The sequence below is a fragment of the Oreochromis niloticus genome, linkage group LG5 (genome assembly GCF_001858045.2).
Source record: "Oreochromis niloticus isolate F11D_XX linkage group LG5, O_niloticus_UMD_NMBU, whole genome shotgun sequence".
NCBI lineage: Eukaryota > Metazoa > Chordata > Actinopteri > Cichliformes > Cichlidae > Oreochromis > Oreochromis niloticus.
The window spans coordinates 26,622,806-26,640,606 of NC_031970.2; the positions used below are offsets into that span (position 1 = coordinate 26,622,806).

The 17,801-nt window shown below is 42.3% G+C and overlaps 1 protein-coding gene across 4 annotated transcripts in view; it reads right to left on the reverse strand.

Annotated features, from left to right (window-relative positions):
- Positions 1 to 12,670, reverse strand: part of LOC100701985 (tensin-2) — a 31,542-nt gene extending 18,872 nt beyond the window's left edge. Inside the window, exons 1-3 of one of the 4 annotated variants that reach the window (XM_013269163.3) lie at positions 12,046 to 12,670; positions 3,970 to 4,075; positions 3,838 to 3,875 (exon numbers count right to left, since the gene is read on the reverse strand). In XM_013269163.3, coding sequence (XP_013124617.1) covers positions 3,838 to 3,875; positions 3,970 to 4,075; positions 12,046 to 12,168 — 267 coding nt within the window. In that variant the 5' untranslated portion in view covers positions 12,169 to 12,670. Of the gene's footprint in view, positions 1 to 1,571; positions 3,780 to 3,837; positions 3,876 to 3,969; positions 4,076 to 12,045 lie in introns of those variants that run through there. The other 3 variants (XM_005469303.4, XM_005469304.4, XM_005469305.4) reach the window with 3 other exon arrangements.
- Positions 12,671 to 17,801: the final 5,131 nt, after the last annotated feature.

Consider the following 17,801-nt stretch of genomic DNA (forward strand, 5'->3'; position numbering starts at 1 on the left):
AGAATGTGACATGTGGCTGCCTCATAACTAACATACATTTGGAGTTGGTCCCATTGTCACCACATGCCTTTTGACATTCAGCAACTGGAAAAATAGCAGGAACCGAATCAAAACTTTCTATCTGCATTCCCTGCACATTACAGTGACATCATCTAAGCTGACACCATTTTTAAAAAAAACATTGTTACGACCCTGTTAAGAAAATAGGAGCTGTATAATTCCTGGAATATTAAACAAAGCATTACGGTGTGGCTTAGGCTCTCAGGAAATTAAAAAATATCAAAGGGTAAATATAAACGCTTTGAGCGTGCATCTGTGTGCACCCTTGTGCCCGCCGATATTGTTGCTAAGGCGAGTAAAGCAGTAAAATTAAATTAACCATGATAATTATTTGTGGACAAGTACATCATGGTTATAAAAAGCAGCAGCAGCACAGTGACAGTGATAAGCCACCACCCTAATCGAGTTACAAAGATGAACAATCTGTTGGGATTTTGTAATAAACGGCATCCACTTTAAACATCTGCTGACTTCTCGTCTACCTTGTGCCCCAGCTGTGAGACGTGAATGACCACAAATGCAGGAGAAAGTGGGCGGCTTAAGACAACGGAAAGGGAAAGAGACTCAGAAAACCAGGACAGCTGGTCAAGAGCTAGACTAATAATCAGCATCTGCTCGAAGAAGAAAAAAAAAAAAGGAAATCCAGCCTATAATCTGTCGAGCATTTGCAAACTTATCTGAATTCGCATCATTTCAAACTCACGACCCTATGTCACTTCATATATCAGCACGAAACATTAGGAGAGCAGCTGGTGTGCATGAGCAGACAATGTAAAACCATCTGTATTTCACTGCATGACATTAGGATCCATCAGATGGTGTCAGGACAGGTGACTGGGTCCCTTTGTCTCTGGTGTCCTTTAGTCCTAAATGGTGACTTTGCAAACACACAATAACAAACAGCACAGCACTGAAGCAGCAGAGTAATTAGACAGTAATCTGGAACCTGCATCATCACATCTACAGGATTAATACTGATACAGTTAAAAGTAATAAAGTACAAGCAAATAAAAATACACAGACACAGTAGCAGACAGATGCATACAAATACATCTAATCAAACCCTTGAAAGGTCTTGCACGAAATGTATTATATAGAAACGTATGAAACACAGATTAGGCCCAGTGCCCATAAACTACTAACCTGCATGACTGTCTCATGAAAAAGTAAGTCTTATGAATCCATTCTCCAGTTTAAATAATTAAAATCAGCGTATTTTTGTAGGTCACAGCAGGAATCTCTGCTTAAATTTCTGCACTTTCCTTAATCACAGTAAACGAAATCCTCTTTCTGGGCAAAGCAAGAGCGCTCTGGCTACGGCTTTAATGGAATAATGTGCACAATCACATGCCGCACAGTTTGAGCTAACACCGTGGAAAGGATTTAAAGATGGTAAGGCTGTTACTCGGTAGAAAATAAAAACCTAGACATGTTGAAACTGATGCTGCAGCTGCAGGCAAACTAAAGCAAAAAGCTGTAGTCAGTCAATACAGAGCGCAGTGTGTTTTTACCTCTCAACAAGCAGCTTCAGTCTTTCCCTCTGCCTCTGAGCAGCGCTGTGTGTAGACTGTCATACACTACCTCCCTCTCTGCTCACTCTCTCTCACCAACTAAGTTTGCCCCCCTCTCCCTCCCTCTCTTGCATACACTTGCAGAGTGCCAGCAGCACATGCAACATAGCGTTTCCCCTCCCGATTTGCCTGTGCCTTACGCACAGACGGCAGCGACGCACATCAGCCATGCAAGCACTTTCCCTCGCACGCGTACATCAATACGCCACATGCAGACAGTGGGTGCTGATGTACAGTGACCTCTCCGGTGCCCCGAGGGAGAGTGATGACAAGAGGCAGGAGGACAAATAGCAGCGGGGACATAAACTTGATGAGATGGGAAAAGACAAGACGATGCGCAAAGGATAAAAAATAGGGAAAAAAACCCCATAGTATAACTGTAGTGGTGACTGCCATATCACACTGATGAAAGGATCAAACATTTGAAAAGGAGATAAGAAAAAAATGACACAGAGAAGGTGGGAGATGCTTTAACTGTGACGACAAAACATCAGAAAAAGGAGAAATCTAACAGAGATTAAAGGTTAGAAGAGATGATGACAGTGAGACGCAAGAAATGAAAGAAGTGAAAAAGAAGGTGGTGCTATAACATGTTCTATAGCAAGAAGACAAACAGCAGAAACATACGGGGGGTGGGGGGTATTGATATATGAAGCACACCAGTCTGAAGCCTTGACCCAGTGTTCCTTTTTATTTATGAATACCCCCAAATGGGGCTGATCACACGCACTCTCACACAGACAAAAACTGCCTCCCCAGCTGCCTCCCACTTATTTGCGTCCCCTGTGATCACTCACTCGCAGGCATCTGCGGCACTCGCGTTATTTTCTATATTTACCCGCTCAGACTTCTCCTATCCAGACTGATCATCATCCTGTGTGACGATATCCACTCACGTCCGTGGCACCCGCTCTCCTGCAGCCTCCGAGAATTGTTTTTTGGCTGTTGCCCCGGTGACCGGGGAAGGGGGATGCATATGACAAAAATAATAATCCTCTTTTAATACGCGCAACTAAGGCACAACAGCTGGTAGAGGCGTGTCATACGCCATTACAGTGTGCGAGTTACCTTGGTGAAGAGAAGAGCAGAGAAATAAATATGACAGGTACTTCTGTGTGGCGCTGAGAGGGCAGGTGTGCTGCTTTTGAGTGCATGTATACGGCTTGTGCTGCTGGATACTGAGTGAGACAAAACAGTCCCGCTCCAGCAAGGTCATGAACTCACTCAGTGGCGTGTGACACTGAGCTGATGTGAGTGGGGTCACATGAGAGTAGAAGCCGCTGCTGCCAATGGCTTGACATGAGCTGTGGATGGAGAGAGTGCTTCTCTCACACAGTTTAAATGAAACAGTCCACTCTTTGGGGGACTCTATAAGCAAAGGTGGGGACATCTTACTCAAAGTCTATAAGCAGCTTTTTTTTTTTTCAAAAAACAAGCACATACTAATGCACATATGCAGCTGTGGTGAAACTCAGTGGAGCTTAAAGTGTTTACTGGGCTATTTCCTTTCTAATCACCAACAGACAAATGCAGATTTTCTTATGGCACAGCATGTGGTTTGAAGCTGTGAGCACTAGCTTCACTGAGCTTTGTGAGTGCGTTTGTTCAGAGAGCACTACAAAGTGACTGCTTGCAAACAAGGGCCTTCCAGTTTTCCAGTTGAGAATCCCCCATTCACCCACTGTATTTGGCTTTCTTATGACAAACAGCAACTTATCTGTAGACGGACACACAGACGGCATTTGTTTGCAACGTGCATTATCCCCTGAGCTGTGCTGCTTCTCGTCTAGGCTCCTCCTCACTGATCCCTCACTGTGCATCCAGACCACTGACAACTCACAGATCCCTGTTGCCTCTAATTGATCACCCTGAGAGCTATTTTCACAGTGCTAATGATGAGTAATGATGTATCATATATACAGTCATAACCTCTAAAGCCACAGACTTTATTAAGAGTCACTTTGAAAAACAACGGAGACTTTCCGGGTGCTTGAGAGCTCACCCTCTCATCCATGTTACTGCATGGATGAGTGCAGTTCTGGAGGCAGGCCTTCTTTAACCAAACATCTAGGTCAGTGCACATGGCTTATTCCACTTAAGACTAACATCACATTACCGCCGGTACCCGACAAACCTTTGAAAAAGGTGCACAGTTTGCTCTGGGCAGGAGGAGGTAAGGTATGCAGGTAGAAAATGTATAGCTCACCTTGGCTTCACATGTCTTGTGAACTGTAACCTTGCACTCTGTAAACAAAAAGAAGCAATAATTTACTCTGAGAGTCAGCGAGCTGCTCTGATGTGCATCTAGATCTGCTACCACCCTGAGATGTGGACTCACCCTTGCAGAAAGCCGCAGGGGTGTCAATGTTGTGCTTGCACACATCACACATTCGTCTCCTCTTTAGTGTTTTCAGTGTGAAGGCATGCTTCCCTGACTTGGAGAGCTGCGGATACACAGGACAATCAAAACTGATCACCACACACGAGACATGGAAATATTATGAAGGACGAAATAAAGGCTCCTCCTCAGTGGAAATCATTCATTTAGTGAGGCGGTAACTGTGTGCAGGAAAGCAGCTTGAAACCATCGAACCCGTCGTGATAACATGAATAGTAGAATGTGGGGCATGCTTAGGTTTACCAAGTTTCTCAATTTGAGTTTAGCATTCTTCCATCTGAAGCACTAGATGTTCACTATCCCCTGCGTGGCTGCTGTCAGTACAGATATGCGCCGGTTTAGTGATACACCAGCATGAGCACTGGTGTCCTACCTGCTGTACGTTCAGCTTCCTCCACTAATATCAGCTGTCGTATCATGTTGTCTTTGAAGGCATCCTGTTGTCTTGTCTTTTAACTTGTCCTTATTCTGTCTCAGTCTGGGGGCTAAGACTGAAAAATGAAAAGCTTTACGTGCTGCTGTATGGTCACAGGCAAGATGAATAGAACCTAACAGATTCTGTCAGGGGATAAGAGTGTTTTAATCTTTTTATTATTTTACCGTGGTCACTGTTTTAAGCTTCTCTGTGTCTCCATACTGATCAACCACAACTTCACAACTGTCAGGTGAAGCAAATAACAATGATTGTCACATTAAAGTTCTGCTAGTAAAACATTCACATGGGTTCTCAGCATTCCTGTGCATGTTACTTTTACACATCGTATCCCCAAGTGTATCCAAAGTCTGCCTCACTCCTCTTTTGGTGATGGAATTCCCAAAAGCAGTGGCCTCCCCCGGCGGTTCAAGAACATAAAAAAGTACCAAAAACACTGAGATGTCCCCTAAACTCCCCTACTCCAACTTTTCACCAACTAAAAACGAATATTCCCCGATGACTGAATCCTCGTGTTCCCCTGGTTTGACCTCTAGTGTCATTGTCAGGTTAACCTTTTTTCCTATTGGCCATTTCCCTGACTAATTTATGACCAATATTATGAATACACACATGCATTGTCATCATCTCAAAGAACTGTGTTGCCTACATACATACTGACTTTGAAGATGAATCTTTTTCAGCTAAACAAAAGACTAATATTTAACTTACATTTAGTCTCCCTGTTAGTCTGGCTTAAGTAGCTGGGGCTTCTCCTCTTTGAAGACAGGCTCAGTTTCCTCTCAACATTTCAAGGTGGTACCACACTGGGCAGTCCTGGCAGCTGTGTAAACCCAGGATTTGAGCTTCTTTACGCAAAGCCAAAGGTACAGTAAATCTGACATAAACAGGCTTAGTATGACTGTTCACTCTCTCTCAGAAAACAAACAAACATTATTTTGCTTAATATGATGGGAATGATGAAAATTGACTGAATTATTTTTGATTTAAGCACAAATATAAACGATAATTTGAAAGCAACGATTAATTTGAATGTCTTTAAGGCACATCCACACATCCACAAATCTTCACCACATGTGGTGAAGATTTGCACTCTAATAATTTCACCTCCCTGAGTCATAATCCATGGATTTTTCTTTTTATAAACTCATACTCAACTGTCCCAGAGAGAAATGGGACAATGTTTATACAGAGTTATGGCAACGCCTTCCCAAAGCAAAACCTTTTTACGGCATGTGAAGCAAATTAAACCATTACATTTTTCCTTGAGCAGAGGACGAGGAGGGGCCTGGAAACATCAGGACGGAGATGGTGTGAGAGTGCGGTATGTGTAGGAGAGGTGGAGGGCAACAAACATCCCATAGTACCACTACATGCTGATATTTCCCCTCCTGTTAAATGCCTGTATCTAATTAAAAAAAACACATGTCAGCTGAGACATTTTTTTGGATTTGGATTTTTTTGGACGCCTTGATTTGACTTTAACTTGGGAAGGTGAACGCTGGTTTGGTCCCTCTCACAAATGATCATTGACTGGCCTCGCTTCCCTCACCGCCTTAAACTGTGAGTGTCGCTAAACTGGAATGTTTTATAAAGCAGACTTGCCTCTCAAGTGGAGTGTAAACCGTTTAAATCCTTAATGACAAGAAATGTCAACTGAATGTTTTATGCGGCCTCACCTTCAGCTTTTGTGCGGCTGCTTATAATGTGAACGTAAACGCAGCTGATTTGCAGACGCCATGCTTTGCAGCACACCATATAACAGCTGCACAGTTTCTGACTTGCTTCATTAAAAATTCCAAACGCTCTTTAATTTGACATTTAGTTGCTTACTGAACTCAAGTGTTTCGGATCCACTTTCAGTTGAAAATGAAGGTTTGCCAAGCAATAATGTTTAAGTCTCAAATTAAAGCACTGCAATTTATTTTAATCTCATTTTAAATGACCTCACGGTTAATAATCAGGAGCTTTAGAATAATACTTTTTTCTTGAAAATACACTTATTTGCTGTCTTACTAAGACTTAGATGAAGGCTTCTCCTGTTTGTTCTCTAAATATGAAATTACATCCAAGAGGTGGTTGGAACATTACTGTTATGATTGTTTTTTATGTCTTTATTTAATCACGTCTTGATTATTGTAATTAATTCACTTTGTTCACTTGTCCAAAGGAAGCTTCTTTGGAGCGTCTGCAGGTTGTTCAGAGGCATCTTCTGAGGCGTCTGTCTAAGTCTTTTAAGTACTCACATGTCACAGTGTTACGAATTCAGTTACACTGGCTCCCCATTAACTTCAGGGTCCACTATATGATTGTGGATTAGACTTTTAGAGCTCTGCATGGACACAAACCAGCATACATCAGTGAACTTTTATATCCATACCTGCCCAACGTGTCCCTGAGGCCATGCGAGCAGGGCCTGCTGGCTGTGCAGGATACAAGGCTGAGAACTGAAGGAGCATTGGCTACTGTGGCCTCCAAACCTACAACTCGACCCCTCTGAGAGGGCCCGAGAGCTGTGGACCCAGTGATCTCTTTTAAAAGGCAGCTAAAGATTGATTGATAAAAATTGATCATTGATTAAAACACATCTTTAGGGTAACCTTTTGTTTTAGCATTTTTGTTGTGAAGCAGTTTGTGATATTTCTCTTGAAAGGTGCAAGTTGTTTTACTTGCCTGTTTGACAGTATGAATGCTATTTGATGGTGGGTAGGTGGATTAGAGTTGGCATATATGACTACAGAAAAAATAGTTGCTATAATCTCAAACCCAGTGGTCAATTTTCTTCCACTTATGCAATACAGGGTTTGTGGGGGTCATCCCTCAATCATAGGACTATTAAACATCATAAGAGAGACAACCAATCAACCTAATCCCCAAGCATGTCTTTTGACTGCAAGAGGAATCCCATACGACACTGGGAGAACATGCAGACTCCAAACAAACTGGACTTGAGCCTAGGATCCTCTTGCTGTGTGGCCCCAGAACTAACCACTGACTTTGTCCGTTGGTAGGACAAAATCAGGGTAGCTTGTTTCGAAGCAAAGGAAACTGTTTGCAGCTTCATACAGTATGGAGTGTACATTTACATAGATGTCGGTGTACAGGTGTTTGAAAAGCTGTTGTAGGGTGTGCTCCACCAAACAAAGGACATCACTTCCATAATGAAATCACTGTTGCACTCATTTTCTCAGGATGTCTAATATTTGTAACCCATCTAGCCACCAAGCCCTCTGAGATGAATTTGGCTGCTGCCTCTGATGGACCACGTTACCATCATGGTGTACGCATTGATCTCAAAAACAAAAGAACAGAGTAGCGAGTCATCTGACTATTGACACGTGCACTGCTGAATATAAACGGTAACATCCAGTGAATGTGATGAATCTGGGTCTGTGTGTGTGTGGTAGTGTGGAGTATATGGGGGGGATTTAGGAAGATAGAAGATAAACCTGAGGCCATATGAGGGGAGAGGATCATCATCATCTCATCTCAGCCGTTTACACTCTGAATGTTCTTATGTAACCCGTGAATATTGGAGATTGAATCAATTGGACTAATGCAACCTAAAGAGATGCAGTACACACAAAAGCATGTTTTCACTTCACAAATCTGAGATCGCCTGCAGAAATGTTCCCTCGGCTACGACACTGCAAAAAAAGCTACAATCATCACTCAACGTAAAGCAAACTAAATAAATATGAAAAATAAATTACGGGAAAGGATAAAGACAAAAAATCATTCAGTGGCATAAAAGCAATGTAATATTTGTAATACATACCTTAAAAATATTTTTGTATGACATATGGTGACAGTACAAACTCTAATAGCAGTGAAGTAAACAACACTTGCAATGAAGTCACAGTTAGATGGCACGTGACTAACGAACATTGCATTGATTTTTCCTTTGTTTTGTGCCGCAGGTCAAGTAAATGACAAAGATTTTTGATGTTGCAATCAAAATCACTCAAATATGGAATATTACATTTTTATTTTAGAGATGTGGCATTAAAGCAGCATATCAGTTCCATGCTTGGCACTTTCCATCTGTCGTTGCCAATAAGTCAGAAAGTTCAACCTGAAATATCAGAATGGGTCAAGGCTGCTGCCCAGTGGACACACTGTGGCAGTGCAGCATATTTTCCAACTGAGGAAGTTTTCACTGTTAAATTTATTTGAAAAGCATAGACAGCTGTACATTTTTTTCATCATGGTGATGTAATTAGTTTGGGTGTACTGCTTTTGTTCCAGCGAACACATTCTTGTTATTGCTATACTTATATTATGCAGTGCAGTGAAATTTAGTTTGAAGCTCTTACAGATGTTCAGAAGATTAAGTTAAAGCTATAAAAGTATCCAATAATTATACAGTAGCACAACAATACTGTGCACCAGTTTAGCAGGATGAGTAAAGTGGCATGTGCAACAACATCTAGTGTGAAAATAAATAGTGGATGACATGCACAGATCAGCAATACAGTGTGTTACATTGGAAGAATATTTCCAGTCTTTATGTGCTCTTGGCCTGGTTCAGAGCAGCCACAGCTCTGGGGGAAAGCTATTGTTCAGCCTGGCTGTGTGGGTGCGACAGATGGCAGTAGTTCACAGAGGTGAGGGCATGGGTGTGCGGGGTCCTCACGGCTTTCCTGAGACACCGATTCCTAAAATATCCGAATCATCCCTCAATCAGCTGACACACACATGCTTAAAGCCCTTCATTTTTCATCTGACATTTTAATCAGAATCTCATGGAAAAGTTAAATATTAACCTTTATAAAGTACTTTTGGTATGTGAGCAGAGAGCACATTTAGTGGTAGTTATCTGTCAATTAACTCAGGATAAAGAACAGTCCTTTCCACCTGTTCCAGCTTACTTAACAACATTAAGTAAGGCGAGCCAAGTTAAACAGCTTTGGAGCGATGCTATCATCACGAAACTGAAATGTACGGATTTAAACTTGTACTAAAAACAACATTTTCATGTGAACTGAACATGTCTTTTCAACTTTAAAGTTCAGTTGTTACAACAACACTGTCGTTGTTGTTTGCTCGTCTAAAAGTCATTTGATCTTTAAATTTTTCCCAGGTCACATGTCTTCCCGAGGTGTCGCCTCAGGGCGACAAATCTTCTCCACATGATTTGAAAGTTGACAGCCGAGCCCATGATGGCAGAGCCTGCTACTGCTTAGCTCTTGCTGCACATTGTTTGGATTTTGTTCTAGCAGCCCGTCATTATGGGTCTGGTTCAGAGTGTTTCTGAATATAACTATACAAAAGGATTTTGTTCCATACAGAGGGACAGAAAATTACACATCAGGAAAGCATTTTTAACACCATGCTCAAAACATCAGGGCGACAAGAAGGACAACGCTGTCAAATAACTGGAGCGCAACAAGACGGCAGAAGTTTAGTTTGAGCTGGAACTGCACAAACAACTGTCGAAGCATTTATCATAAAAGCAGCACAGTTCAAAGCTGAGGCGATGCTGACAAATGCTTTGTCATGTTCATTTGACTCAGACAGTAAACACAAACTTTTTGGCACAATTTACAAAATGCTTTGAATGCTTCAAAAGTTTGAATAATTTGAGCTTTCTAATGAATTTTACTGAGTTTTTTCAACACTAGGACTGAATACAAGCTACGCTGTGCTGCACAGGTGTTTGTTAGATTATGCCCAACCCCCTTTATATGCAGTGATACCAGTAAGAAGGATCTCTGTTTGCGCGGACATTCAGTCTCCAGAGGCTCCCATGACTATCAGCAGTGTTGCAGTATTGCATTGCAGCATTAGAACCCCACCCCATTTGTTTTTTGCAGCCAAAGCCTGTGTCATTCTCCAGGCATCTCCACTGACCAAAGAGCCCGAAGGACTTCCACATCTAACGTGTAGATGAAGAAAGGGACTGAATTGCATTTATTAGGGCTTTGTTTTTTTTTACACTGGCTTTTTAAAATGAAGCTCTAATGCTGCTCTGTATCTCGAGAGTTTTCTGTCATGTGCCTCAATACAAAGCTTAATGTTTCTGAAATGTACACTGTACCACTGCCTCACATTGGCAAAAATATACAGCTGCAACCACATACGCACACACGTCTGCACACATGCACGCACACTGTAAATAAATACAGAGTACAGTGACACACACACACACGCACCTCCTTGGCACTAAATGCCTCATTTCTTTTTTCAGCGGCACCTCACAAGTGATGACATGCTAGAGACCAGGAGTCACAAAACTCTCACACACACTCACACACAGACATACAATCTGCTCAGGAAGGGACGGGAGCAGGTGGCGAGCCAGGACTATGCTCCAGTTCTGGCTGGGTATTTATAACCTGCAGGAGTAGGGGGCTGTCACCTCTAAAAGCTATGAAAATGCTGCATTTGTGTGAAAGAGAGGAAAAGAAACTGAGACTAAAAGAGAGCACAAGCAACCGCAAACGTCCCCCCACCAACACAAAAAACCCAAACTCCTGCACTGATAGTTGCACGTACAGATTCACACACTTCATTCTTCTCCACTTCATACGAGCCCACCCATTCAGCTGGGACTATGTCATCATAATTTGGCATGCTCTGACACACACACACAGGAAAACACAAGCAAGGGATATGAAGCCACAAATGATCTAATGTTTTTGTTCCAGCAATATCTCCAATATCAGAGAGAAACTACACACTCGTCACACAGATGTCTGGGCTTTCAGCTTCATTTCACTGTGTGTTTTATTAAAGATGCACGACTTTTTTCATTTCCTATTTACCTTTTTTTTTCTTTTGCTCTCTTCTAACACTGACACAGTGCATGCCACGATGTGATTTACTCTGACATGTGAGAACACATATTCCAGCGCGCATACCCTCGGTGTTAAAGAGGCACCTTTATTTTAGATTCCATAAAAGTCTCCCAGGAGGCTTCATGTATGTGGAAATGTAGCTTGCTCCTAAATCCATACATGTTCCTAAATAGAGGCTGCAGACAGGCAGGCGGTGGGTCAAAACCAGACAGTAACTTATACCACTTCCTCCTGAACCTTTGATACCCGAGGGACAGCGTTTAACAGCGATCGCATGATTCCTCCCTTCCACTGCTCTGCATACCCCCACTTTTTTTTCTTGGTTCACTGTTGATGACTGTGGTTTTAGTTTACAGTTTATTAGCTTTCTTAGCTCACAAGCTTCTGAGAGAGGTCTAAAAGGAACATGCCAAACACTTTGATCCCTTTGGTATGCACACTTCTGTTTATGATGTGCTGCTGGAATATTTCATAAGAGAGACAGAGCCGCTCTGGAGTCCAGGCCTCATCTAATTTGGAAACGTAGTGGCAATTCTTTGGATTCCTTTGGTTGTTATCTAGCATGTGATGAGTGTATAACAAAGTTCAGCCTCTGCTGCTGAGTCAAATGGCAAAGCAGATCGAGCGGGTGCCGTGGATGTAAAATGAGAGCTAGAGTGGTTCAAACTGACTTTAACAGCTGATCTGTAATGATCTGTGATTTTACTTTGTCTTTATCTTCAAACTGCACACGTTTGAGGATGGAACTGTGCACAACCAGTGTCTTGATGGTTACTCACTTACCTCAGCAAGCTGAAGGATTTCAGGAGGTACCTCAGGGTCTGCCTTCACAGGGATTCCTCCAGTTTCTGAGTCATGTGCGTGCTTTTGTATCCCCACAGTGTTCGTACTGTGAATGCACCCCATTCTCGCAGCACACACGCCTCTTGCACCTCTAATCTTTAAATTTCCTCAGCTCCTCGCGAGTGATTTCCTTTTCTCTTCCACCCCTTTCAGCACTTCACGTTTCCCCTCTTCTTGTTCTCCAGCATGTTCCTCTGTCCTTCTCAGCGACTCCTCACACCTCTGCTCTTCCCCTCTGACGGCTTACCCTGCCTCGAAACCCACCCCAGATAACTTTCCACCCCCTGACTTCTCTTCTTACAACCGCTCTTTCTCCGTCTCCGAGAAGTGTCACCAAGAACCTACCCTTCAACCCACATCCCCTTACACTCCCCCTGCGTCCCTTGCTCTCTGCCTCTCTCGTCCCTTCTGCCCCCCTCTGCCGTTTCCACTTGCTAATAACTCCCTCTCTCCAGCTTACAGACCCTCAAATGTCTTGTGCTCTACACTTACAGACCCTCCAGTCTTCCCTGTCTCTCTCTCTCTCTCCCTTGCTGTGCGGGAGAAGGGGGCAGCTGTTTTGGCTTGTTGATGTCAGGCCCTTCCCTTATGCTTTGGCTTTACTTCAGCTCCTCTCACGCTCCTCTTCCTCATGGGAGAGTGATTAGTTTGAACCTCTTTCACACATGTCATCCTTCTGGTCTCTGTGGCTTTGCTCATGAGAACTTAACTGCTGGCTTGATCGCACTGATCGCACTTCTCCCTCTCCGCATTGTTTAGAGGAAAAGTCTTCTATCTCGCCGTGTCCCATGGGTGTTTATGAAGCCTAAAACGTAATCAGCTTCACCACCCTGTTTGATAGGACACATGACATCATCACTGGCCTTGCTTTATTTCCTCACTTGGATGCAGCTCTCTCTCTCCACTGAAATTAAAACAATGACACGCTCTGTGCTTAAATTTTAGATCTGTGCTCCGCTACCCGTTAAATTCCTTCAGACAACAGCTCTCTCTTTCTCTCTCTCTCTGTAACACACACACACAACTGTATTTCCTCAAACTGGGCTCCCCAGACAAAATACTGCTTCAAGCTGGGGTTTTTGCAGTTGGAAGGAGAAAATCTTCAACAATAAACTCTTTTTAAAGCCACGTTTTTATGCCCTGGTTAGGCTGTACAAAGCGGTCTTTGGTTTAAATGTGAGGCAAATCTGTGGCCGGGAGCTAAATTGGGCATCAAATCATCAGCATCCACAGCAGCAGTGACAAGAAATCGGGAGAAGAGTCAGTGATGGTGAGAGGTTAAAATCTGTATGATATAAAATTCAGATAAAATCAAGGCAGCTCTTTTGAAAACTTAATGCGTGGACATGAACCTTTGTCATTTTGTGATTTGAAGTGGAAAAGGGTATGGAGGACCCTCCTGTGTGTGCCATCCTCCTAACTGTCATGACGACAGGTGTGGGGGCTGGTTATGTGTGGATACAGCGGGGGAAACATGTATTTGATCACCTACTGAATTTGTACGTTTGCTCACTTCCAAAGAAATGAAAATGCTTTAACTTTTATAATAGTTTCAGTTTAACACAAAACATTACACAAAAGTTATAAATAGATGCATGTCACTGAGTGAAATAAGTATTTGATAATTTGGTACTTGGTGGAGAAACCCTTGTTGGTGTGATGTTTCTTGTAGTTGGTCACCAAGTTTGCACACATCTCAGGAGGGATTTTGGTGCACTCCTCTTTACAGAAACTTGGCAGCTCGAAGCTTCAGCTCCCGCCACAGATTTTCTATCGGACTGAAGTCTGGAGACTGGTTAGGCCACTCCATGACCTTAATGTGCTTCTTCTTTAATAATAATAATAATAATGATAATGATAATGGATTGGATTTATATAGCACTTTTCAAGGCACCCAAAGCGCTTTACAATGCCATTATTCATTCACGCTCACATTCATACACTGGTGGAGGCAAGCTACGGTTGTAGCCACTGGGGCAGACTGACAGAGGCGAGGCTGCCATATCGCGCCATCGGCCCCTCTGGCCAACACCAGTAGGCGGTAGGGTAAAGTGTCTTGCCCAAGGACACAACGACCAGGACAGAAAGGCCGGGGATCGAACCAGCGACCTTGCGGTTACAGGTGCGCTTCCCAACCCCCTGTCCTTTGATGCCATCTTTAGTGTTTTGGCTAAGGGAAGGAGGATTTTACAGTAACCCTGTTCACCGACCCCTCAGTGCAGTCACTAACATCTCCGTGTTTGCCTGTAAAGGATGGTGTTCTTTAGATCTGTCAGGATCCAAGTGGCCAGGAACACACAGGCACAAATGTAATCTTCAAAAAAAATGGGTTTTATTATACCCCAAAAAGGACAAGATAATTACAAAAATTCAAAATAACAAAAATAAACTTTTTTAAGAACGAAGTGGGCCCATAAAAGAGGTTAACTTAACAGAACTTTACTCAAAAGTCAATTAACAAAAACATAACTCAACAAACTGACCTGCCCAAATGAGAAACAGCTCCGGTTATATAGCAAATGAATAAACCATTATATACACCAAAGGTGAAAACTAAAGCGATAACAGCTAACCATCATTCAAGAAGAACCCCCATTCCCCCTGCATGATCACAATAGATGGTCCAGTCCACTTTATTGGCTTCTGCATTTAAACCAGCTCCACCCACAGCCTCCTCTTTCAGCCAAACCAGGAAGGACTGGAGCGGAGGTCAGGTAACTCAGAAAGAGCAGAACTATAATCAATATAACATATACCTATATAAAACAACAAACGATGCAGAGTCTATGCCACCATTTGGGCTATAGCTTAGTGCTGTCATGCATTACAGGTAAACTCAAAATAACAAATTAGTTAACTTATGATCACAGAAGCTTTAGAGCATAACGTAAACATAAGACAAAAGACCAAATGAATATTACCTAAGTATCTTAATTGTGTGGTTGCATGCAGCCATCACAAGATCCTACTCAGCATTTGTCTTCGATCACAGCACTTTCTCCCGAATCTTTCCTGAATGATTTAGATGCTCATTAGCAAACTTAAGATGAGCCTGTATAACTGCCTTCTCGAGAAGGGGGACCTTACCAAGATTTCAGTCCATTGCAATGTAGATTGTTACCAGTGGTGTCTGTGGTTCCAGCTGCCTTCAGATCAAGTTAAAAGTTTTGGGCTGATCCACCATTTTCCTCCTGATCATCCCCATGTGCTAAGATCTTGCGCAGAGCTCCAGGTCAAGGGTGTCTGATGGTTATTTTATATTTCGCTTACACATATTTCACTCAGTGACATGTAAATAAATTTAAAACGTTTCAATTTTTGGTTGATATTCTGTCTTCCCCATCTCAGCACAACAAAGCATTCGGACCATGATTCTGCTTGCTAAAACTGCACAACAGGACGGGTTATTATAAAAAACATTGTTTTCCCCAATGTTCATGTTAAAACTGCTTTGACTGAACCACTATAAAAGGCACTCAGATCTTTACCCAGGTAAAAGAAACAGCACTGCAGTTTATATAAATAATATGCTACCCCTCACTCTCCCAGTTGATGCACCTATGGTGTCATCTTTCTTGATTTGTTGCGTTCACAAGATTTTCAGAAAACGTGACCTTTGATCTTGAGGTCGACGACACTGAGATTCAAACTCGTCCGAGAGTTTTAGTAGACGCACATATTGTATGAATTTCAAAATTCTACGTCGCCTTGTTCTCAAGTTGTCACATTCAGAAATTTGGATGTCCCGGCGGGGTGACGACATTACCCCATCAGCCTTTTATGGCTGAGAGATTATTAAAATAACACTATTACAAAAACTGTTTGCTCTAAATCAGGGGTCTCAAACTTAAATGAGCTGTGGCCCACTGCTGGCACTCTCATCTCACTGGAGGGCCACTTTAGTGTTCAAGTAGTACAAAACAAACAAGAAAACACCCACAAATATTTCTGAAAACGTAGAGTGTTGTTTGTTTTTTTTTAAAATTACAAATATTGTAAAACAGGACAAAACTACAAAAGTTAAGGCAATTTTTTTCCTCACTCTTAACTAACTGAAGCCTTTCATTGAACAACCAAATAGACACATTAGTCCTCTCTTTCTGGCCGGACACGTGTCGGAACTTCTACATCATTTTGTTTGTATGTAAATAAATAAAGATGCAGACTACGTGTACACATTAGTTTTTGACTGCTAGTGAAAAATGTTTTCTTTACAAGTAACTATCTCACTGAACTAACACAGACAATCCCTCAACATGTTTGTGCTCTCTTGCCTTCATATTAAATCATTTTGTGCTTTTTAAAGAACTTATTTTAACATTGGACTCAACAATAAACAAAAGATCTAACTTCAAGGGCCAAATTGCATTATATTTCCTCACATCTATATTAATGTCATGTTGCAGCTGGTACACGATTAAGCACTTCATAAATGTGAATGATTATTGATTTAAATGTTTAATATTTTAGAAGCAACATTTTGTATGTGCAACCTGAATCCATTAGAGGAAAAAGATGCTTCTCCCTGCAGTTTTCAAATGTAAAACACTGAAATCAATCTGTCCAATGCTGTGAGCCTATCCCAGCTGTCATTGGTAGGGGGTGGGATGCACACCCTGAATAGGCTGTTGATTGGTCACATGGTTTTCACAGAAATGTTCACATCTATGGCCAGTTTGGAATCAACAATTAATCTGACGAGCATCACTTTGGACTGTGGGAGAAAGCTGGAGTACCTGGAGAGAACCCACATAGTCACAGGGGGGATGTCTGGATTTGAACCCAGGATTTTTTCTCTGTAATTCTCTTTCTTATCTAGGCTTTATAATAATTTCATTTTTTGGTCTTTTATCCACACACTACCTGAAGTAACCCAAGTATAAACACCACCACCACGAAGTAATGGTTTTCCATGTCTGTTTCCCAGCTTTGGCATTGGCCACTACTTTTGCCTCATAAATATTTAAAAGACATAATTTGCACGTGCCTAAACACACCCTTGGTGTCAATCAGTATTCTTTCTGATATCCGCTGCAAAGAACGGCATGCTTTGAAGAGTCTGAGAAATCCCTCCTTGCATTAAAATGCGCACCTCCTGTGTGTGGAGGAGGGTGGGAGGGTGTAAAGCTCAGCAGGATCCTAACCAGCTGCCACCAGGAGCCGGGGCCTCAGCAGGGGGCCCGAGTCTGAAGAAACACTGAGGAAATCTTCTGCCTCACAGACCACACCGGGAGAGCAGAAAGTTGGATGAAGCAACTCGGCATATAGACAACACTGTTTTCGCGGGTGATGGTAAATCCCGTTGGTGTCACGAGAGTATGTGCTGCCCACTCAGCATAACAAAAGGCAGCAGGGAGGAGTTGCATTTTCCCACATTAGAACTTTAATAACCACATACCATTTGATTTCACATAATGACCCCAATTTATTACAAATTGGAAGACAGGTTCACATAACCTCATGAAAATTCCCCCAACCCACCACTATAAGCAAATCCACCCTTTCTCCATAGATTTGTACTCCTCACTTCAGGGGCAGTGAATGATTTACACAGCTGTAGAGGATCTGTTAATGTGAATGGATACTGGAGTACCATGAGCATTTAACTGGTCTAATTCTAAGGTATAGAAATAGAGGGAAATCTGTACGATGATGGGGACTGTAATAATGGCACTTAATTGATTCTCAAGGTAAAA